General features: G+C 41.6%; 2 protein-coding genes across 2 annotated transcripts in view; one reads left to right on the top strand and one right to left on the bottom strand.

The window, feature by feature from the left end:
• LRRC56 (leucine rich repeat containing 56) overlaps nucleotides 1-24,166 on the top strand; it is a 125,921-nt gene that overhangs the window by 22,236 nt on the left and 79,519 nt on the right. The window lies entirely within an intron of this gene.
• HRAS (HRas proto-oncogene, GTPase) overlaps nucleotides 1-24,166 on the bottom strand; it is a 34,342-nt gene that overhangs the window by 4,124 nt on the left and 6,052 nt on the right. The window contains exons 2-4 of the mRNA XM_072118219.1: nucleotides 13,784-13,836; nucleotides 6,007-6,130; nucleotides 1,216-1,394 (exon numbers count right to left, since the gene is read on the bottom strand). Of these exons, the coding sequence (XP_071974320.1) occupies nucleotides 1,216-1,394; nucleotides 6,007-6,117 (290 nt within the window). The 5' untranslated portion in view covers nucleotides 6,118-6,130; nucleotides 13,784-13,836. The remainder of the gene's footprint in view (nucleotides 1-1,215; nucleotides 1,395-6,006; nucleotides 6,131-13,783; nucleotides 13,837-24,166) is intronic.

Genomic DNA, 24,166 nt, shown 5'->3' with positions numbered 1-24,166 from the left:
GTCTCCATAAATGTGTACAGATTGTTAGAAGAGAGACACAGTGGCCATAAGGACAGCCTAGAGCAGTGATGGGCAACCTTTTGAGCTTGGTGTGTCAAAATTCGCCAACAAAACCGAGCATAACTCGGGTGGTGTGTCACCTTGAGAAAAAAAAACCTAATTTTGTGATATTTAGAGTTTAAATAACAAATATGTATAGTTATTTAACTTACCTGCTTAGTGACTTCTTTGTTAATCTGTCAGTTGGTTTCTTTTGTTGGTCTTGCTGTTATTTAACTTGTGTGGGGTGCCATGAACTAAGATAAGTGAGGGGGAGGGGGAATTATTCCAGTGATGGTGAACCTGTGGCAGTCCAGCAACAGCTAGTTTTAAGGACATTTGTGTCCTGAGAAGTGCCCCCCAAAGCAGTGTACATCACAGCCCAGCCCGGCAGAGCTCAACTCAATAAATTAACTTACCTAACTGGCACAGGCTCCAACAACACCACGAGCCTCCGTTACTCCTCTTCAGGCCGCTTCATCTACTGTGTAGATGTTCCCACGCAGGCACAGCATAGGTTGCGTCTTTGCGAGCTGGGGCTGCTCTGTCTCCACGGTCCACTCTGGCGTCATTGGGCGGCCTCCGCAGAGCAGGACAGGAGCAGCAGCTGCGATCTCTCTGACTGAGATGCAGCCGCTCGCTGCAGACCACATCGCCAACCGACCGCCCGACCGGCCCCAGACAACAGACAACTGCACTACAGCAATTTTTCTCCAGCAGCCGTGTGTCACTGAAAATGGCTATGTGTGTCAGTGCTGACACGCGTGTCATAGGTTGGCCATCACTGGCCTAGAGCATTGTGTATATACGCAGAGGGCAGTGTAGTGAGAACAGGGAAAAGGCTGAAGCTTTCAAAGGAGGCAAAGTTACATACACATACCTGTCTAATCAAAGAGATTTATTGAAAAGTGGCCAACCCCATTAAATATAGATGACAGACCCCATCCATCTGATATATTGATCATCTATCCAAGATCTGCAAAAATTTTAATGAATGAGAACAAGGGCATCTACCACCAGGATAAAGGATGCTATGGGGGGGGGGGGGGGCTCCAGGCTACATAGGTGTTAATGAAGTCTGGGGCCCCTTAGGCTCATTTGCATACCATCATTCATCCTGGTGGTAGAAGTCCTTTAAGTTGGAACCGAAAATAACACAAGGTTTTGGTCACACACCTGTACTGGTGAATATCCTCAAAAGACTTTGTGTTGTTAATGGCAAATACACATAAAAATCCTTCTCCTGTCCTCATGTACTGGTCCCGCATTGCACTGTATTCCTCTTGACCTGCCGTGTCCAAGATGTCCAGCAAACACGTCTCTCCATCTATGACAACCTGTTTTCTGTAGGAATCCTGAAAAATGACAAGTAAAGAGCACAAGTTGGTCACAACAGAAACAAATAATGACATATATTCTTCACACTGTGGCAAAGGAGGTTTATATAGGAGCGATGACCTCTGACCTAGTGATTAGACATCAAAAGACGAGGGGGCACTGTCTCCGTCTGGAGAAATCAAGGTTTAATCACTAGAGGCGACAGGGCTTTTTGTGTGGAATAGCCTGCCTCAGGCGCTGGTCACAGCAGGGACAGCAGAGAGCTTCAAGAAGGGTCTAGATGCCTTTTTACACCTAAATAACATTGCTGGTTATGTTATATAGAATTATTTCCCCCACCGCCCTTCCTCATCCAATCCCTTCCCGTCCTTGGTTGAACTTGATGGACAAGTGTCTTTTTTCAGCCGTATAGACTATGAAACTATGACATGTGTAAAGCATTGTTTCATATTACCAAAATGTGTCCTGATCCTTTCTTATTCAAACTAGAATTTTATGAGCAAATTGACAAGTAGGCGTTACCAATTGTTTGTGTGTGTTTGGGGGTGGGGCTGTTCCTGCACAGTATTTCAGTGTCAGCAGTGCTTGGACAATATCAGACATAGATACCCACCGGAGGTAGGGAGCAAGGTGACTATTAGTCTTTTCTTATTTTTACAATGCTAAAACGTGTATCAATCAATCATGGACAACCGCTTATAATTTAAGTTGAATTTGGCCCTTTTGCAATTTTAAAGGTAAAACAGTTTTTGTGATATTATTTAGTGTAAAACATCAATTTCTTTACACTTGATCCAAGGAATAGAACAGCTTGTGGTCTCTTCCATATTTTGCAGCACACAGAGACATCTAGTGGTAATTTCAGGTACTGCAGTCATGTATAAAATTGATTGAAGAAGTCACTGACTTTTATGAAAAGAAAAAAAATCCATAACGTCCATCCATCCGTAACAATCTACTACTGTTGTAAAGTTAGCTTCGTGCCACATAGCATATAGTGAATTGAAGGCTTAGTGGTTAGCATTACAGCCTTGCAGCGCTGGGGAACTGGTCCCAGGGTCAACATCTGCTTACAGTCTGTATGTTCTCGTGTTTGTGTGGGTTTCCTCCGGGTCCTCCGGTTTCCTCCCACACTCCAAAAACATACTGATAGGTTGATTAGGTTGATTAGGGACAGGGACTGATTTGGCAAACTCTGTGCAGCGCTGTGTAATATGTGTGCGCTATATAAAGGAATTATTATTTATTAAACAATGTACATTCAGAGGCTTAAAAAGGAACTTGTCACCAGATTTTACCCCAATTTCATGAGCAGCCCCTTCAGGTAAGGTATGACATGTCCTTTCTAGCAGTCCTTCTTTTATGTAAAATCAGTCATGTGAAAATGAGCTGCAAATTGTCACTTTTAAAGTTTGGATGGAGAGAATCACCTGCACAATGCTTTTGGTATTTGGCAATTAAGATGAGGATCTTAACTTTCAAATCGCACCAGTCTTGTGGTTCTACAGAACTGGAGATACAAGCAGGTAGGTACTAGTACTACAGAGCCCCTGATAAGGGCAAGTGAAGTGACGCTCTCCTTCCATTCTCTAAAAGTGAGTCATCTGAAGCAAAAAAATGACTTTATTCTACATATTTGCATTTGGTTTTGGTGGTGATTTTTGTAGGTATTTTTAATATAAAAGAAGGAATTTGAGAAATACTATTTCATCCCTACCTGGGAGGTTCTGCTTGGGTTGTGGGATAAAATCTGGTGACATGTTTCCTTTAAATCCTGTGATAAGCAGAAACACTGGGGAGCAGCTACTATGCCTTGTCTGCCACTTTTCTGGGGGACAAGGCATGTAAATAGCCCCCTTTGTGATGGTTTTGTTGGGAGCTTTTGAGGAGTGTGAAGAATTAGATGTCGTTTGAACAGGTTGTATAGTGTTGTCCCTACAGACCAAAAAAAGAGATAATTTTCTTTTCAATGGGACCCCCACCAGTCCAGGGCATGGAGTGCCCAACCAATAGCAGCTCACCACTCTTTCACCCCAATCACGGATAGCGCTGCCCCGACACCCCTTCTGTAGGACCCCCTATGCATGTCTGTCTAGCTTGTGTCTATTTGTTATTGTCACTATTGTGTTTCGTACTGTAATTGTTTCACCTTATGTAATTTTATGTGGTCTTGTTAACCTCTACTGTCCTGTAATTGTTTGCAACTAAGGAACTAGCAACTCGTAGTGTATGTATGGAACTGTAATGTTAAGCCGTCCGTGTGTGTTACAACTGCCAGAACACTATGTACAAAACCTATTTCCCCCCAGGGGATCAATGAAGTACTATTGTATTGTAGGGATGGGGGGGGGGGTGATGCCTTGATATTGTCTACCCTGGACTTTATGCTGTATTTCTTTCCTTATGGAATAAGAGTAAATTTTTACAACTTGCAGCAATCACTTGGATATAGGAAAAACAGCTTTGCACAAGATATCAAAGCGCCTGCAGGTACTGAGACTGGATAAATAACAAAAATCCTGGGAACAGGTTCCTTTTATCTATTCATAGATAAATTTACAAAGGTCCAGGGACTATCCTTTAAAAGGACATCTACCACTAGGATGAAGGATTGTAAACCAAGCACACTGAAATACTGGTGTGTGCTTATGCCCTTGTTTTTTTAAACCCTTTAAAGGGTATGCAAATGAGCCTGAGGGGCTACAGTTTCCATTAACACCCATTGAACTTAGAGCCCCTCAGACTCATTTGCATAATTTTAAAGAGCAGGGCATAAGAATCTAAGAGAGGGGGTGCACACCAGTATGTCAGTGTGCTTGGTTTACAATCTTTCATCCTGGTGGCAGATGTCCATTAAGGTTTCAGTGAAATTGCTGTGACTTTGTGGTGCAGAATCCAGAGATTAATATGTTTCTATATAAACTATGTTTTTCCAAAAAAAACAAACAAAAAAAAAATAAGAATAAATTCTCTCCATAATATAATATTATGTCATAAAGAATACAATAATATTTGATTAATTTTGCCCAATCGCCCAGATAATTTAGTTTATTCAGGAACGGCTACCATGAACATGTGAAGGTTTATCTGGCAAGTTACTGATCTCTGCTTTTTTCATCAATATCTTCCCACAGCTTCATCAACCATCCCCCCGCCAGAGAAAACCTCTGCTTTTTCACTTACATGTTTCTAAGGATATTAAAACCTCTCCCTTTTTAGAACCTCTGGTTCAGTGTGATGGATCCTAACAGTTTCAGTAATACAATGGTCAAAACCATAGAAAACAAGAATTGTAAAAAGATGGATGAAGGCCTAGGGCAGTGGTGGCGAACCTATGGCACTGGTGCCAGAGATGGCACTCGGAGGCATCTCTGTGAGCACACGGCTGTCTACCAGGCACAGAGTTTGCCAGACATGGTATCTTCTCATTCCTCCTGACGAAGCTAAAGGCGAAACGTACGTCGAGGTAGAGACCCTGACGCTGGTGACCGGCACATGCCACACCTGAGACACACCACAAAGAAAGGTAATCTAAATACAAAAAAAGTACAATTTCACCTAGATAGGGATTCTATAGGAACAAGAAAAACTACATGATATTGGTGTGATCCAACTCCCATCTGGCCGGGCAAACAATGATGCAATAGCATTAGACAGTCACCAGCGAGTCTCTGAACTTTAGTGCAATAATTTTTAAATTTTTCATCACCTTTTTCTACTTTTCTACTTTTTCTAAGGTTTTTAAACAAGTTTATTGGCTGTACTTCCTTAAACTTTTTGTGATAATAATGTTTTGGCATTCCCTTGATCAAATGTATGTTATGTATCTTTTTAAATAATTGAATTTCAAATAAAAGATCATATTCTCTAACACTTCATCGCCACCTAGTGGTGTTTAATTATAGGTGCAATTGATTAAATTTCTATGGGTGATATAGAGAGATTCTTTCTATATTAAGGGGACATAGATATGTCTAAAAGAGGACATCTACGTATTGTTATAACTTATGGTATCTTCCTGCAGTCTCAGGCAGTCCAGGTAGTGCCCTGCTATATTAGTGACCCATCCTGTGCTGCTTGGTCCTGTCCGAAGAGTGAGAAGCTGTCGGATTGGAGCTCAAAGATTCTGGTAGCAATAAGTTTGTTACTGCCTAAATTGCCGTGTTGGCACTTTGGGAAAAGCTAATGGTTTTTGTGTCTCATTTTGGGCACTCGATCTCTAAAAGGTTCGCCATCACTGGCCTAGGGGATACCTAAAGTAAAGGTTTTGTAATGCAACGACGCAGGAAAACTTGTATTTTATACACATATATTTCCCAAGTTGCATTTTCATCCCTTAGCCCCCAATCAGGAGACAGTCAATAATTGTTAGAGCAGCAGTTCGAGCATACATACTGCCACTCAATACTATGGGAGTCAGAGATGGCTGAGCACACGGTTCAGGTGTCCTCAGCACCTCCAATCATCTTCTATGAAAGTTCCAGAGATACCAGAGCGATGTGCTCAGGAATATCCAGTACTCAGATAATACTGGTTGTTAGTGGTTCTAATGAAGTTCATGGAACAAACCCGAATTTTACGGTTCAGGTCTGCTCAACACTAAACACTGCACACATTCTTGGGACTCACCTCAATGGTTGGGTCATACTCATCCACAAAATGGTTCTGTATTAGCTGAATGGTTAAAGCGCTTTTCCCAACGCCTCCTGCTCCCACCACCACCAGCTTGTACTCTGTCATTGTCCAGAACCCCCTGCAAAAAAAAAACACATAAAAAACATTTACTAATCATAAGATGCCAGGTATGTCATAAATTTCCCTCTCTTTTGTTGAGGGAATAATTTTTTGGAGGTATCCTGGCAGAAAGGGGCTCAACCCAGTTGTAGGCCACTATACTAACATACACACAAAGGGGGAGACTTGTCAGGTCTTGTACGCCAGTTTTCTGGCATAAAATACTGGAAATAATTACTAGCGAACCACAAGGTACTGCAATTACCGTATATACTCGAGTATAAGCCGACCCGATTATAAACCGAGGTCCCTAATTATACCACCAAAAACTGGAAAAACCCATTGACTCGAGTATAAGCCGAGTGTGGGAAATGCATTGGTCACAGCCTCCCAGTATATAGCCAGCCCCTGTAGTATATAGCCTGCCAGCCCCCTGTTAAAGTGGCGTAAGAGGAGACGTGTGTTGTTTCAGGGCTTGTACCCCAGTTTTCAGGTGTGCAAGCCCCGATAAATGTGCACTAATAACTACAACTACATGTTCAGCTATGACAGGTAAAAGCAAGAAAGTTGGCACATATGGGTATTTAGGACAATCCTACAGGTACCCACACCCACCTCCAGAACAGGGGGGGTCTCTTGACCATACTTTGGAAGTCTTAGACACTCACGCTGCTCTTGGGTTGAGCACTAAAGGGGGAGTATAGAGTACAGATTTGATGGAGTAGTCTCAAAACCTGCCAACCATTTTACAAAAGATCAGATTGCAACAGAAAATTAACAGAAAGTTTTATATTATGTTTTATATTTATTGTCTTATTTCATAATAATTTAGAAGGGGTTGTCCAGTCATAACACGTTATCCACCATCCACAGGATAGGGATTAACTTGCTGATCGCTGGCAGTCCCAGTGGGGGGAGCCCCCATAGGAATTAGAGGTCCGTTGCACCATGTTGTACCTCCAAATGTATGGGGCGGTAGGACATAGATGCCCGCAGCCACTCCATTCGTTGTCCATTGCTCTGGAGCAGATACAAGAAAACTGCGCTCGGTTATCACTGTCAGCGCCAGAGAGATGAATAGAGCAGCAGGTAGCATGTGCAACTGGCTATGTTCATTTGGCGTAAAACGGACCCTTGTTCGCATGACCCTTGGGGGTCCCAACACTGATACCCTCATCCATCAGAAAGTTATCCCTTATCCTGGATAGGGGAACTAAAATGTCCACTCTAGCAGCCGGGCAACCATTGCTAAAACCATTACAAAATATGCTCCAAAACTCCCCCTTGGACGTTTCTTCAGACTATTATTGTATATGGCTCTCACTCTTCTATAAGAATCCGGATGGACCAAAATAACAACATGGTGTTAGAAGAACTGCCTTAAAGGAGTTGTCCGGAAATTGAAAAACATGGCTGCTTTCTTCTAACAACAGCGCCACACCTGACTATGGTTTATGCCGGTATTGCAATTCCACTCCATTCATCTCTATGCAGCTGAGTTGCAATACCAGCACAAACCATGGTCAGGTGTGGCGCTGTTTTTGGAAGAAAGCCGCCATGTCTTTTAACATCTGGACAACCCCTTTAAAGTAAAGTGACTTGTTTTTTTAGCATTAGGTGTGTAACCCTATAAAACTGAGGCTTTTTAACATATTACATGACTTTTCTACAAAACTGTGGTGCATGTTGGAATAATAGAACAGAATTATGGGAGCAATAAATTGGTTGAATCCGTTTAGTTCACACTCATACTCTTCACGAGAGGTCTTCGATTTAATGAGGGCTTTGAGATCTTCAACAGAATATTAAAGACAATTTATTGTTATCATCCAATTCATGCATTTTCATAATTCTATTTAAGAGTCGTCCCAACAAATTTAAGGGAACCTGTCACCACATTTTCACATCAGCAAGCGACAGGTTCCTATAGAGCCCTTATAACTAACTGACATCCTTCATCTAGCTAAAAGTTGTTTCCCTTACATCCACATAAATCAACTTTATATTATATTCCCTGGCATTAGAGCCGACTTGTTCTGCTCAGCCAGCTCCTCCCACCTACTCCTCCCGATGTCCCATGCCTCTTCTCAGCTTGTCAAGTGACAATAGTGACATCATCACAGGTCCTTTAGCCTCCCAACATCAGCAAACTGTAAAATATGACGAGGACCAGCACTTCATGAAAGAGTTCAACGGAGAATAATGTCAAGAATACTTCATTTATTCAGGTAAAATGCATAATCCAACACGAGGAGACAGCAGGGTTAACACATTTCGAGGCTGAGCATTTTACTCATAACCTGCTTCTCCCCATGTCCCATGCCTCTTCTCAGCATGTCATGTGACCAGAGTGACATCATCACAGGTCCTTTAGCCTTCTAACATTAGCAAACTGTACAACATACATATACCTGATCACACGAAATCACAGCAGCCTCCATGGACTTCTACTCCGCCCCATCACTAACTAATTAAATGTGCAAAATTAAAATGATTTAAGATTAAAATGGCCAACTCCTTTAACGTCTTTAATTTTATTCTAATCTTATTTATCATACTTACTGCTATAGACTCCACCAATAGAGTCTGTTGGCTTTTGTTGAGAGGTTGTTGCTAAAAAATAAACTAGTGACTAAGTGTCCTACAAGAACCTGAAATACTCAAATACCTCATTGTTATTGGTGCCACATTGTCATCTTCTATTGTCCACAGACATGCCAGGAGAAGTGACGGATCCTCCCTAGAGTTCCCCTTTGTCTACTATTATTAGGACTATTCTATGCTCTCTTTAGAGGGAGTGCCAGTATACCTAAATTTAGGTTTGGTGGTCTATGGAGATGGCTTTGATGTAATCTAGACAGATGTTTCCCATGTCTGGTGGTAGAGAACTTGAGACCATAATGGTAACCTGGAAACTTCATGTCATTCATCACCCTACGTGGTAGCACCAGACTGTAAAACTCCACAATCCTAGCATTCCAGTGCTTCTGTAATGTCCTTTCAGAAGACCCAAGTTTAACCCCATTAGAAAGGTTATTTCCTTCCAAACATTCTCAGAGGAGGAATCTGAACCAGAGGTTTCCTCTCCAGTGGAAGTGCATGTATAATACCACACTTCAATGAGAACATCCAGCAACATGGTCATAAAACACATAATAGGAGACAAAAGCAACCACTTGGCTGGAATTGACTACAATGCTCAGCTATAAATCAGATTAACCGTAAATAAATCTGCAAGCACGTAGATCTGTGAATCCAAAAATACAATTTAGCCATTTCTTGTTGTCGCAGTTTCAATTCTAAAAACTTTCTGCTCCTAAATCTAAAAATTTCTTAGAACCTCAGCGGATGGTTGTATAGTTGTATTAAGGAGCCCGCACAATGGATGCAAATTCATAGGAACAGGAGTAAGTGGAGAAACTGTCAACTCTTATGCCATCAGGGTATAGTGCCCAAAGGCAATTGTTCTCTATCCATTCGAGAGGTGATGGATGCCTGAATGGTAAATATCTGCCCCACAGCAGCGCCAAATCTGCCCCAAATGGTAGGGCATGGGGCTCTTATGTTCTTGTTGTTAATAGGGAGAGTATCTCAGGGTTTGTCTCCCTCAAAAACAAAAGAAAGCAACTACAACCAATGTGTCCATAGTCAATCTAAGTTCTCGAGATCAGTGTCGTCCATGACTGCCCAACTAGGTCAGTCTGATATGTTGACTGACAGTTCAGCAAAACTCATCCTTTGGCTACCTGGACAAAAACATAAGCAAAAAATGCCAGAGACAACGGAGTCATGGTCCATTGTGTTATTGTCATGTAAGGTCCACGAGCAGTTGGTTCATTTTCGGAGCCCTTGAATCCTCAGTAATATGTATGAGCCCATAGAAATACATGGGGCCATGTGCTAGTTGTTAAAACAATGGCTAACACATGTCCAAAACCTTTGGCTCATCCTATACTTATTACAACCAGCTTCCAAAGTTGAATAAGAATTGTAGAATTATTTTAATAAGATTAACATGTTGATATACCGACAACATACAATCTACAGTTCATGGATGAGCGAGGATCAAAATCATCAAGACTTGCATCTTGAAAAGACAGAATTGTTAAGGGTTAATGAATCATCTCACTAAGAAGCAGATCCTGAATTCCCTATGGCAATCCCATTTTGCTCCTACAAGTTTAACATTCCTGGTGTATTGTAGAAGAAAGAAAACAGACAATCCCTTCTTTGTATTCCGGGCCTCAGTCTTGTGAATGTTGAAAAAATGTTACAGTAAGATGATGGGGAATTCTAAGGATTTTAAGAGAAAAGTGGGAAAAATAGTAATCTGTTCCTTTACACTGTGCTCAAGTAGTTCAGTTTAGAAGTGCTACTACATGAAGTAGTCATAGATTCGAGCGTAGGGAACGTGAGCCAAGCAGTCATATGGGACAATGCGATTAAGGTTTGTCCTAACAACGTGTACTGAAGGAGGGGTGTGCTGAAGAAGGCCATATAGAGATGGAGAGACCTAGACAGATGTGCTATATTATAGATTGTATAGTAGGGAGAGTCAGAAAAAACACTTTTTAAAATAAGATAGCTGGGGCTTGTTGCTGATCCTTGTACCCCATACAAAAAGTAGAGTTCTGAGGGATTTTTCTGGTCTGATACTTCTGGACATCAGCTCCAATGCCTGTCCAGAAGTCATTGGGAGACAATCTTTTCCCAATCTGTGACCTTCTCATATGACAGGAAGTCATTTGTGATGTTAGAGGAAGTGACCTCCTTGATCAGAGGAGATCCATGACTTTCCGAAGTGGGTCCCGACCTGCACTTTCAGCTTAGCACAGTTGCCAAAGTACTGGTACATGGCACAAACCGCACACCTGAGGGTTTCTTCAAAAAAAATTCCTAAAGAACTTTTTTAATTGGGGTGCCAAAACTAACAGCATTTATTGCTTAGGAACGTTGAGGCTACAGGAAAAATTTCACCTGTTTCACAATCATTGGACCAGCATCTATTGTTGGATGAAGAATTGGTGGTTGTGGTTAAAAGACCCAATTTAAGGTCTTTTGATATGGATGACCATTAAAAGCAAGTGCCTAAGTTTATTATACAAACTATGCTTGTGACCAATAGCAAAACACAGCTCCGACCAATGCCCCTTTTGCCATAGGAGATCTGATCTTTTGTAGACCAAACGTTTACAATCTTTGCCTCTTCTGTCTTAAATTTTGTTGTGGATCCACAAGATCAAAGACCCAACAGCCACTTGTTTCCCATCATTTCCCAACACTAAATGGCCATTTCTTAGTAGCCCAATACATTATGATTATTATTTTCTTATCTCGCACTTAGTCCCTGGCATATAACATTATGACCTGTCCAGAACAGTGACAGTATATCTAAAAAATTACTAAAAGTAACCAAGAAGAGTTGACACTAATATGACAAGGACCTTGTCTTAGAAATATTACTTAGGAATACCAGGCGGGTGACATGTCGTTTCCTCCAAGGTCAGGGGGAGCTGACGCTGGCTGTAGATCACATGTCAACAAACTACAGCCCTGTCAGCAGTCGCTGTGCTCAGATTTCTCCTGATCGATCAAAGTATTTTCAATTAGAGGAGGTAGGAAAAATAGGGCCACTGCAGCTAAAAATAACAGGCATGGGCTTATTAAATGGCTTTGCCTGCCAAAGAGCTTATTGATTTGGAGCAAAGCTTCCATTAGCAGTGTCAGAGAAAATGCATCTGATGTTCTCATGTCTTCATTGTTCTAGTGCTCGGCTCACACACCGGCCACGAGGCAGAAGCTGCACATTGACAGTCGAGGGTTATGTACTAAGAACCTAGGGAAGACTAATCCTCACCAGCCGACTACGTGAGCCACAATCCTTGCAGTGCCCACTAAAAAGGCTCTTTGGATTCCAGGAAAAACATTTTTAAAGAGTTCACCACCTCAACCAACTTCACCGATTATGGCACAATTTTTTCTATAGTCCTCACCATTACTAAGCAATTTGTGTTGTCTCATAAAATACCAGGAGCATAACTGAAAATGGCCAGGCAAAGCAAAATTGTTGTCGCCTATTAATAGGCCCCTACAATGTTGTCTTCTTGACCATCCTAATAGATGTTCATGCCAGAAGAAGGACACATGGAGGAAGCACTGTGTACAGTAATCATCCCTCAATCATCATTATCTAGGCGCTTATCAGTCTAGGATCACATTGTAACCGCTATGGCTGCTACAATGGTAGGTACGCCCATGGTCTATAAAAGTCTATAAATAAAAGAAATCCTGTTATAATAAAATAGAATATTTTTTAAAAAAGTGTTTGCAACAACCCTTAGTCCAACATTCCTGAAGTAGGCCATGATCCCCTCCTGTCGGAATCTTCATGGTGGGCAGTATTCCAATATGGTCAATATGGTAGCAACCGCAAACGCACCTCCTTGCTAAAGAAACTGAGGGTAAAGGTGTAGCATTGGCTAAACATTTCTCCAAACATTAACCCTATTGAGCATCTGTAGAGCATCTCCATACAGAAGGCGGAGGAGCACAAGGACTCTAACATCCAGCTCCATGATGTCCATCACAAAGGTGACATGGAGTTTAAAGGTTGAAGCCTTTGGAATATTAAGGCAACACTTGAAAATGGTGGCCACATCAAATATTGACACTTTGGGCACAACTTGGCCATTGTCACTTAGGGGTGTAGTCACTTTTATTGGCAGCAGTTTAGACATCAACCCTTTGCATTTAAGCCTTTTTTCGTTCATTTTTTCGCTCTCCACCTTCACAAATCTATAACTTTTTCATTTTTCCATGTACAGAGCTTATTTTCTGTATAATAAATTTTATCAGTGACCATTTTTATTACTCCATGGCGTGTACTGGGAAGCTGGAAAAATCCCAAATGTGGCAAGAAAAACACATTTGCGTCACATTCTTGCTTTCACTGTGTGCTCCAAGTGATGCATCTACTTTACTAAATTTATATAAGTTTTTACTGTGTTTCAATACATTTTAAAAAATGAAAACATAAAAAAAAAATTGGTTTTGCCATCTCCTGACGCTAATGACTTTTTCATACTTCGGTGCATTGAACGGTATAAGACATCATTTTTACGGGATAAGATTTTTCATTGCTACCATTTTGAGGACTGTGCAATCATTTTTGATAAAAAAAATGTATTTGATGTAAAATGGTACTTTATATACTAGGGTACTTTAACCCTAGACAGTCCTATTGTTCCTACCATATCCTGCAATACTACTTTATATGCAGCAAACCCCACATCTCTATGACAAGGGCTCCCCCCATGTGCTCTCTTCATACAGCATTAACAGCTCCTCGCCATACTTGTGGGGTGCGGACCCTTAAGAGGTTAATGGATGAGTGGTGAGCTTTAAGGGCTCAAATTATACAATCTGTACACTGTACATTGTATCAAAGTGTCATATCTTCAGTACTGTCCCATGAAATATATGATAAAATATTTCCAAAAATATGAAGGGGTGTGATACTGTATATCATATGACCCACTGTGATAGAATTAAGCACCATATAGCAGTAATACTTTGATCCTGTGTGGCTACAGAGTTTGGGCAAGGTAAAATATTTTGTATTACATTGTAAGATGGTAAAGTTTTTATAATTCTTAGAAAAATAAGGACTTACCCTTCCCAAAACGCCACCTATGCTTCTCCACAGGGCCACAATTTGCCGATCACCTATGAAGAGATGAAGATGTTACATTTTCAGAAATTTTCTAACTATAAGAATATGCGAATGGTTACCATGCACTGTGTCCACAGCTACATTGGAGGAACCAATGCAGATTCTGTCACAAATGTTGGATCAGACACTGAATCACCATTTGGTTAATATGGCACCACTATCATTACCTTATTGCAGAGCAGAACAATGGAATTTAGAGACAAATTAAATACTGTGGGGCTTCAACTACTACGGGCCATGCGCCAGTTTTTAGTCAGACTCTGCAGGTTCTTTCTAGTGCAAACTGCTGGCACAGGTATTTAAGAAGGGTCCGCGCCACATTTGTGTCGTTCCCGACTCTTTTGTGTCGTGGCTGCCTTAGTCTTTATGCAACACAAATTACTGCACTGAAGGGGGCGTTCCAGTGCACAGTTAGACCGTTCGCCAGACTGAACACGCAAAGTCCAACAGAAGTGTGTTGGACGCCCCATGTTGAAGATGCACCAAAAAAAAAAAAGTGGTGCACTCTGTCGGAGCAGTGCAGGGATCACCAGATTTATGAAGAACGTGCGCCAGAAATCCTGAATCTGGCGATCCCTGCACTATACACAGGCAAACTGCATATAGTGTTCTTAGTAAATGTGCCCCTGTGTCTTTTTATTGCCAGGTCGCTGGGAATCCAAGCTTCTGCTAGTGCAGTCTCTATCCATCCCATTTGCGGATTTGTGGGACAATTGAGAATACACAGAATAGAATTCCTCTGCTAATGAAATCAATGGAGGAACATCCTTTAATCCAAATGGATTCAACTTGTAGGGCGAGTCACTAAAAATCTGTGTTGGAAAGCCAGACAGCAGATATTGACACACATTTTCCAACTATGTGAACGTACCTTTATTAACCTAACTCTAAGCCGAAAAGTGAACATAAATATACAATGCTTGTAGGGGGACCCAGTATGTAGGATCTATGAGAACATGCTGGAAGATGTAAAGAGCCCCAAGCTGGAGAAACCTAGAAAAAATGGCCGCTCACTGATGTGTCACTTCCTGTGTGTCAAGAGATATCAGGACATAGAGACCAGCAGGGAACCAAGGATGTGTCAGGACAGGAGAAGTGGGTGAAGGGAGTTAACATGTTCCTGTTGGTTAACCCCTTTAATAGACCTTCCAAATATCCCTAGATTCCCTCAAAAAAAATTCCTATGGCCACATGTAATCACTTTGAGTCATTACCCAACCACATCACTTACGACGTGCACAACACAAGGGTTATCAGGCGAAGCCTCCATGTAGTCAGGTGATGGCAGAGATAGATAAAAATAACTTTATTCCCTGAAAACCTCTTCACACGGTTTTTAAGACGTTCAGTTTTACAATACAATGAAAACAAACAAAACCAAGAGATAATTTCCCCTCAGTGAGATTTCACCCTCCTTACGGGAAAGGAAGTCTCCTCCCTGTGTACGGTATGTAAGCACTTAGGTGCATGTATGAAGGTGTATATACTGTATATAGCTACACTGTATGTGTGGGGCCCACGTGTATCAATGTCTCCCGAGTGTGAGATGGGAAGTGGAGCTGGGAAGCCCATTCCTTCCTCCCAGCCCCTCCTGTTATTCCCAAATGACTTCTTGTGCTTCCTGAGGTGGGCAGCCTTAACCCTTTCCTTGTCAGTGGGGGTAATAAACAACAGGGGTAGGACCTCATCCTTAGGATATTTCTGCTCCTCTGCCTTCGCTCTTCTTCACACACTTGTTTCTATTATACTGTGACCTGTACCTTTGTGTTGATGCTGCATGAATGATGCACATATGTAATGTATTATTACACGTAAGCAATGTATTGTATGTAATGAATTGTATGTAATGTATTATTACACGTAAGCAATGTATTGTATGTAATGAATTGTATGTAATGTATTATTACACGTAAGCAATGTATTGTATGTAATGAATTGTATGTAATCATCATAGTATCATAGTATATAAGGCTGGAAGGAGACGCAAGTCCATCAAGTCCAACCTTTAAGAATTAAATAAATGTTTTATCCCCATAACCCGTGATATTTTTTCTCTCCAGAAAGGCATCCAGGCCTCTCTTGAACATGTACATAGAGTCCGCCATAACAACCTCCTGCGTCAGAGAGTTCCATAGTCTCACTGCTCTTACAGTAAAGAACCATTGTCTATGTTGATGGTAAAATCGCCTCTCCTCTAGGTGTAGAGGATGTCCCCTTGTCCTGGTCACAGGCCGAGGTATAAAAAGATCTTTGGAGAGATCCTTGTACTGTCCGTTCAGGTATTTGTACATTGTAATGAGGTCTCCCCTCAGTCGTCTTTTTTCTAAGTCTTTTTTCTGTCAGTGTATTCTAGTTCCCCCATTCCCCTAATAATCCTGGTTGCTCTCCTCTGCACCCGTTCCAGCTCTACTATATCCTTTTTATACACTGGTGCCCAAAACTGTACACAATATTCCATGTGTGGTCTGACCAGGGATTTGTATAAGGGCAAAACTATGTCTTTATCATGAGAATCTATTCCTCTCTTGATACATCCCATTATTTTATTTGCTTTAGCAGCAGCCGCCTGGCTCTGGTCACTAAAATTAAGTTTACCATCCACCAATACCCCCAAGTCCTTTTCAGCTTCAGTTTTACTAAGTAATTGACCGTTTAGAACATAATTATACTTTTTGTTTCCATGGCCCAAGTGCATAACTTTACATTTATCTACATTAAACCTCATCAACCATTTCTCTGCCCATCCCTCAAGCTTCCACAAATCCCTCTGTAATGCTAAACTATCGACCTCAGTATTTATTACTTTACACAGCTTAGTATCATCTGCAAATATTGAAACTTGACTGTGTAAACCCACTACAAGGTCATTAATAAAAATATTAAAAAGAAGTGGCCCCAATACTGACCCCTGTGGCACTCCACTGGTAACATCAACCCAATCTGAGAATGTGCCATTAATGACCACCCTCTGTTTTCTATCACTAAGCCAATTACTTACCCAAATACACAGATTTTCTCCTATTCCCAGCAGTCTCATTTTATATACCAACCTTTTATGTGGCACGGTGTCAAATGCCTTTGAAAAGTCCAGATATACAACATCCACAGCGTCCCCCAGATCCAGTCTTGAACTTACCTCCTCGTAGAAACCAATCAGATTAGTCTGACAGGAGCGATCTCTCATAAACCCATGCTGACGCTGGGTTATAAGGTTGTGCACAGTGAGATACTCCAGGATAGCATCTCTAATAAACCCCTCAAATATTTTCCCCACCACAGCAGTTAGACTCACAGGTCTGTAGTTTCCAGGATCGCTATTTGATCCTTTTTTGTATATTGGTACCACATTTGCTATGCGCCAGTCCTGTGGAACATAACCAGTCCTCAGTGAATCTTCAAATATTAAAAATAACGGTTTGTCTATCACCGTACATAATTCATGCAGAACCCGGGGGTGTATGCCATCTGGCCCCGGGGATTTATCTATCTTAGTGGTTGCGAGGCGGCGCCGTACCTCTTCCTGGGTTAAACTGTTGACATTATAAAAAGAATTAACATTATTCCTCATTGTGTCTTCCACCAGGGGATTTTCCTGGGTAAAGACAGTTGAGAAGGCGACATTCAGTAGATTGGCCCTTTCCTCATCTCCTTCCACCATGACCCCCATGTTATTTCTACATACAATAACATGGGGGTCATGTAATGTATTATTACACGTAAGCAATGTATTGTATGTAATGAATTGTATGTAATGTATTATTACACGTAAGCAATGTATTGTATGTAATGAATTGTATGTAATGTATTATTACACGTAAGCAATGTATTGTATGTAATGAATTGTATGTAATGTATTATTACAGTCTGGCAAAGGAAGGTTGAGCTTGCTTCACTCTACAATGCCAGGAGAATAATTACTAGGCAAAGGGTCACAAGGTCATTTCTGAGGACAGCATAATAAAAATTTTTTTGGGGGGGTATTTTTATAAATAGAAATGATTAGTATTGGGGCACTACTGATCCCAGTCCATCCATATTGTATTGTCTGTGTTTTGTTAGGCTACATTCACACTACCGTTCCTTCCCTAAAAAAAAGTTTAAAATGGAGGTTTAATGTATCAGTTAAAAATCCCATTCAATGTGAATTTTATTTCATCTGTTTTTCCGTTTAGGTATGGATCAGTTATCCATGCGTTTTATAAAAAAAAAAGGCATAGAAAATGGATCGCTGCCTAAACAGAACAGATGACATAAAATTGACATTGATGTGAATGGGATTTTTCAGTGATACGTTAAACCTCCATTCTTTCCTTTTTTACGGAAGGAAAGAACGGTAGTGTGAAATGAGCCTTAGGTTTACAAATTCTGAATGCAGTTCAAACAACCCAAAGTTACAGCATCATTGGGATTCACAATGTTACTGATTTGGTTCATATTTCGTGGATAACACAGATGCGAATATTCGGAAGACTGTTGTGCTTGAAATCTAAAGACTAGGATGCACTGCTGCAATCTGTATAAAGCCTTGGGCGAGAGTCACAACTTGTTTTTTGCCTTCCATTGCAAGGATACGTGGGGAGGATTCCTGACGTGTCCTTACAACGTGGGTATACCACGGTTTGCTTATACAGGCGGTCCCCTACTTAAGGACACCCGACTTACAGACAACCCATAGTTACAGACAGACCACTGTGACCTCTGGTGAAGCTCTCTGGATGCTATTACTATAGTCCCAAACTGCAATGATCAGCTGTAATGTGTCTGTAATGAAGCTTTATGGATAATCCTTGGTCCCATTACAGCAAAAAATGTTTAAACTCCAATTGTCACTGGGGCCAACATTTTTTTTGTCTGGATCTACCATTATAAAATATATAGTTTCGACTTGCATACAAATTCAACTTAAGAACAAACCTCCGGACCCTATCTTGTACGTAACCAGGGAATGCCTGTATAGTGGGATACGTCCTCCAGTTCGCCTCCTCCCCTCATGAGTGTCTCCTGAGTGATGTTACTGTCTATACAGGCGATCGCCTACTTAAGAACACCCGACTTACAGACAACCCCTAGTTACAAACAGACCTCTGGTAATTGGTAATTTATTGTACTTTAGCTCCTGGCTACAGTAATCCTGGTTCTTACCAACAATTTTTAAATTCAATTGTCACAGAAACCAAAAAAAAATTTCTGGAGTTATAATTATACCCGGTATTTGGACCCGCTATCTTGTACTGCCTGTATTTGGACGAAACACTCACAGCATACGATCAGCAGCGGTCGGGGATGGATGCCATAGAATTGCATCTGTCTCCCCTAGGCTTATTATGGCTTCCGCTGAGTGTTTACTGCTCTTCCCAGCAAGAAGCAGGATTATATAGAGCAGTCTGCTGTATTTACATCCACTTGTTTCTTGTATAAAAAGGACACACAAGGTACATTTGGAGCTTTTGTGGTGCTTTCTGTTCAATTCAGGTGGAAATGGGGTTGTGCTCCATTTTGGTAAATTTTTCCAAAAAGAGCACATAAATACACACAAAATGTGCATTTTTTGAGCGTATTTCATGAAGATTTGTGTTCCGTTGACTGCACCTGTGATCTTACATCATTTCTGGCGGGGAAAAAAGTTTGCGTATTTCTGACAAATATTCAAGCCTTGTTCATAGACTTTCATGCGAACACCTCCCGCTCCACAAAAACTGCAGCAGAAAAGATCACTGTTTTTTTTTTAAGCATCAAGAAGCAATTTCCAAATTTTTTATTTACCAAAAAATACTTCTACATTTATTTTTCAAAATGCCAATCACTTCAATACTTCTATATTAGACGTCATGCACAGGTCTGTATCAGGGCCCGTGATAAGGCCACATAATTTGTGTCCGGATCATAGAGGTCTATGGAACACAGAGGTCTGGATCACCGTAACCAGGCCAGGGGAACAGTCCAAATTATAGAACGCCTTTCACATTTTATGGCGACGGCCGCAAGGTTTTCTATGGAGAGAGGAGGGGTGAAGAGCGCTTACTCCACCTATCTTTTTCAGCTGGATCCAGTCTGGGAAGAACACAGCCATCTACATGAGGTTATATACTGCAGAATGTCAGACAAGAAAATGAACACTGAAAAAACACAAATAATAAGTGATGTATGGTCCTGTTAGACATCACCACAGGCCCATATTATCAGTAGGTTCCAAGTCCAATTGACATAACCCAAAATATCAGGACGGCAAGAAGATCTCATTCCAAAAACATGTGTAAAGCACAATAAGCATGATCGCTCAAAATTTGGAGAAATTTTATTATAATAACGACATTGTATTCCCAAAGGGATTATCCCACAAGGGTAAAAAGATCAGGTGGGCCGGGTACGGGGTAAGGAGTAATGTAAAATGTTGTGAAATCCATTCTCAAATGACAGCAGGGCCAGGTATAACAACATAGACTGGATTCTGAAGAGAGAGAGCAACTGATGTCCATATCACAAGGGCTTGTGGTCGGCACGTGAATCGCAGACAGTGCAGTGTCCGGTTTTACGGACTGCACACAGTGCAGAGTAGTGAGCCGGCTCTTATGTAAATGATGAGAGTCAGCTCCCTGCAGTGATGGCTGACATAACCCTGTCCCTAATCAGATAATCACACCCAATTTATTCCTTTAAAATCAGGTTAAAAGTGGTGTGGAGAGGGGTGTCTGACTGGACTTAGGCCCGTTCCCCACTTGCGAGTGTGATGCGATGAACTCGCATCACACTCGCAACGCATGCTGCCGGGAACGCACGGCCTGAACGCTGCACCGCGGGAGTGAACTCAGCATGTCAGTTCACTCCCGCGGTGCAGCGTTCAGGCCGTGCGTTCCCGGCAGCTTGCGTTGCGAGTGTGATGCGAGTTCATCGCATCACACTCGCAAGTGGGGAACGGGCCTTAGGCTCCCTATTATAAATTTAAAGGGGTTTTCCCACAAACAGAAGCTAGGCCCCATCCACAGGATGTTAACTTACTGACCAGTGGGCATCCCATTGATGAGATCCCCAGGGATCACAAAAACGAGGGGTCCGTCGGACCCCCCGTCGCTCCATGAGAGTTATGGAGCAGACAGCCACGCATGACCGTTCTGCTCCATTAATCTTCATAGAAATGAATGGAGCAGAACGGTCCATTATGGAGCGACGAGGGGTCCAACGGAGGTACGTGGGACCCCATCGGACCCCTCATTTTTGAGATCTGTGGGGGTCTCATCACTGTTAGCAAGTTGGGCCATCAACTTCTGTTCGTGGGAAAACCCCTTTAATAGGGAGCTGTTCAGGGACCACAAGAGCCAGGTCTTTTTAGTGAGCAAAGCCTAATGATCCAACTCACTTGGAAGAGCTGGACGTCTCATCACTGGTGAAAAGGAAGATGTATTATAAATGACATATGGGTTAATTTTCTCTGTACTTTGGTCAATTCATGAAATAGGACCCTACTCTATTCAGTAGAACCCATTTCAGGTTAGGGAGTCCTCAAGCTCCCAAATCCCAGCACAAATGCAAACAGCATTGTGTAGGGCATGTTCTACATCTGTACCGATTTAGCCCTCCCCATGATTAGTTCTTTATCTGCCATATGTATCTCTAGTTCTGTCACACCGACATATACTGTACAGTTTGTGTATATACACACATATTAGATGATAATAGCATCCCCAGTGTCAGACCTGGCACTGTCATTTTCATTTTCCTGTTGCTATAACAAACCACAAAAAACAGAAATAATGGCACAGATGTGAGCACGGCCTAACTTAGGCAAAGGAACCATTTCCTGGATCTATGGCATTAGGCCCAGTCCCAGAACATTACAAAGGATGTCTGCATATATACTGTATTTCCAAACAACATTATAAGTGCTTTTCTCCTTCCATGATACACCTACACATTTAAGAGCTATCCCTTTTCACGCCCTGTACACATGCACCCACAGTTGAGCATACATGTTTTCGAAATGGGGAGAGGGGATTAAAGGAATTGCCAGTTACATCCATAGGATATTTATCTCCCATTAGAACAAGGTATTATTTAACATGTTGAAACTTGATAGACCAATACTTGTCTCCTCTTGACTAGGGACACCGCTATTCACACACTTGATGGTTGGCTTCTAAAGCCCAAAATCCTCAGGTTCTCTTTAAAGGGAATCTGTCACCACATTTTTCACAAATATAGCTAGTGACAGGTTCCCATAGACCCCTATTAACTAAATGCCACCTTCTATTAGATAAAAAAAAATTTCTTCACATCCCCATAAAATCAACTTTGTTATCTTACCTGGCATCAGCAGCGAGTCAGTAAAGCCCCTTCCACACTGGCGTATTTGACGCGCAGAACTTGCATTGCACTCTGTCCCATTGTATTCAATGGGTCTTTCTTCATTAGCGTTGGTTTTCACGCGCGTGCTTGCGTTCGTTCGTTTTCACGCGCGTCAAAATCGCAGCATGCTCTACTTTTGCGTGTCACGCACGTTTTTCACGCCCCATTCAAGTCTATGGAGATGCATCAAGAACGCATTGCACTCGCAATCATTGCGAGTGCAATGCGTTTTAAACGTAAGGGTTGCTAGGTGACCAGAATAACAGTATTTCCCCTGCTCGCGATCGAGCATTTAATTAAAAAAACACAATGAAGAACAGTGAAGAATAGAATAAAAACATTGAACACAGTGACCACAGGATCATTTAAGAGAAAAACACAGTGCAGAACACAGTGCAGAATAGATTACAGATGTTCGGCACATCTGCTTACTTGTCGGGAGATACGCGCGGAACGGTGCGCCCAAAATAGCATGTGAAGAACAGTATATATGTGTGTGAAGAACACATTGCAGATGTTTAAATACATCTGCAATGTGTTCTTCACACATATATATTGTTCTTCACATGCTATTTTGGGCGCACCGTTCCGCGCGTATCTCCCGACAAGTAAGCAGATGTGCCGAACATCTGTAATCTATTCTGCACTGTGTTCTGCACTGTGTTTTTCTCTTAAATGATCCTGTGGTCACTGTGTTCAATGTTTTTATTCTATTCTTCACTGTTCTTCACATCTGCTAACTTGTCGGGAGATAATATACGCGCGGAACAGTGAAGAATAGATCGCAGATGTTTGCAACTTATCAGAAGACATTATTTTTCAATTAAATAACACATTTTAATCCCAAACCATGGTCCCTTTGAAAAATGCTCGAGTCTCCCATTGAATCGCGCGTGAAAAACGCGCCGAAAACGCAAAAAAACGCTAACAACACGCGCGTGAAAAACGCAAAAACGCTAATTACTCCAAGGAAAAATGGAACAAAAACGCAGCCAAAAACGTCCGTTTTTCACGCATTGCACCCTGACGTGAAATGCAACGCTAGTGTGGAAGGGGCCTAAGGGTGTGTCCTGCTCAGCTGAATTTTCCCCATGCCTCCTTCTCAACATTCAACACTTCATGTCATGCAACCAGGGTGGTGTAATCTAAGGTCCTTTACCCACTAACATTTGCCATATCTTTACCATATATGTATCTGATCACATGAAATATATGGGGTAGATTTTGCAAATGTGTAAAGGATATCACCCTGGTCACATGAAGTACTGAATGGTGAAAAGGCGGCATGGAAGGAGCCGCTGGACACGGCCGAGTAGGACACGCCCCAACTGACTTGCTGCTCGATTTGCTGTATGACAGGCAAGATAACAAAGTTGATTTTATAGGGATGTAAGGGAAACAATTTTCAGTTAAGAGAAGGGTGTCATTTAGTTAATAAGGCTCTAAGGGAACCTGTCACTAGCTGTATTAGTGAAATATGTGGTGACAGGTTGCCTTTAAAGGGGTTTACTAGGTTAAAGAATTCCTTGGACAGTTCATGAATATGAGATTGGGGGGGGGGGGGAGCAACACCCCTACACCTCTGCTTGTTCTGCTTTATAACAGCCATAACTAACACAGCTTTTGCTTGTGTATGATCAAAACTTTGAACACAAGATGTTATTGCATACTGGAGACATTCAGCAGTTCAAACACAAGGGTTTGACAGGTGGGAGGGCACAGCTTCCTCTGCCAGTTTCCTTTTAGTTTGATGTCAAAAGACTTTGGATATGTAACAGGGATACCAGTAAAGACGTAGATTGCTTAATACTTCCCCTTATTGTAGCTCTTAAAAGTCATTTCTCAAAAAACTGAACCATGCAGTTATCAGGGACCTCTTTAATACAGAAAGAAGGGCTCTTATAATAGTTATCCTAAAAGTAGCCCTTCAGGTTCTTGGAAATTTGACTACAATCGCTCCCCTGATTTGCATATTCAGAGAAT

Source organism: Engystomops pustulosus, chromosome 7, assembly GCF_040894005.1.
Source record: "Engystomops pustulosus chromosome 7, aEngPut4.maternal, whole genome shotgun sequence".
Taxonomy (NCBI): domain Eukaryota; kingdom Metazoa; phylum Chordata; class Amphibia; order Anura; family Leptodactylidae; genus Engystomops; species Engystomops pustulosus.
Note: the sequence above shows the minus strand (reverse complement) of the source record. Positions and strands in the feature narration are given on the sequence as shown.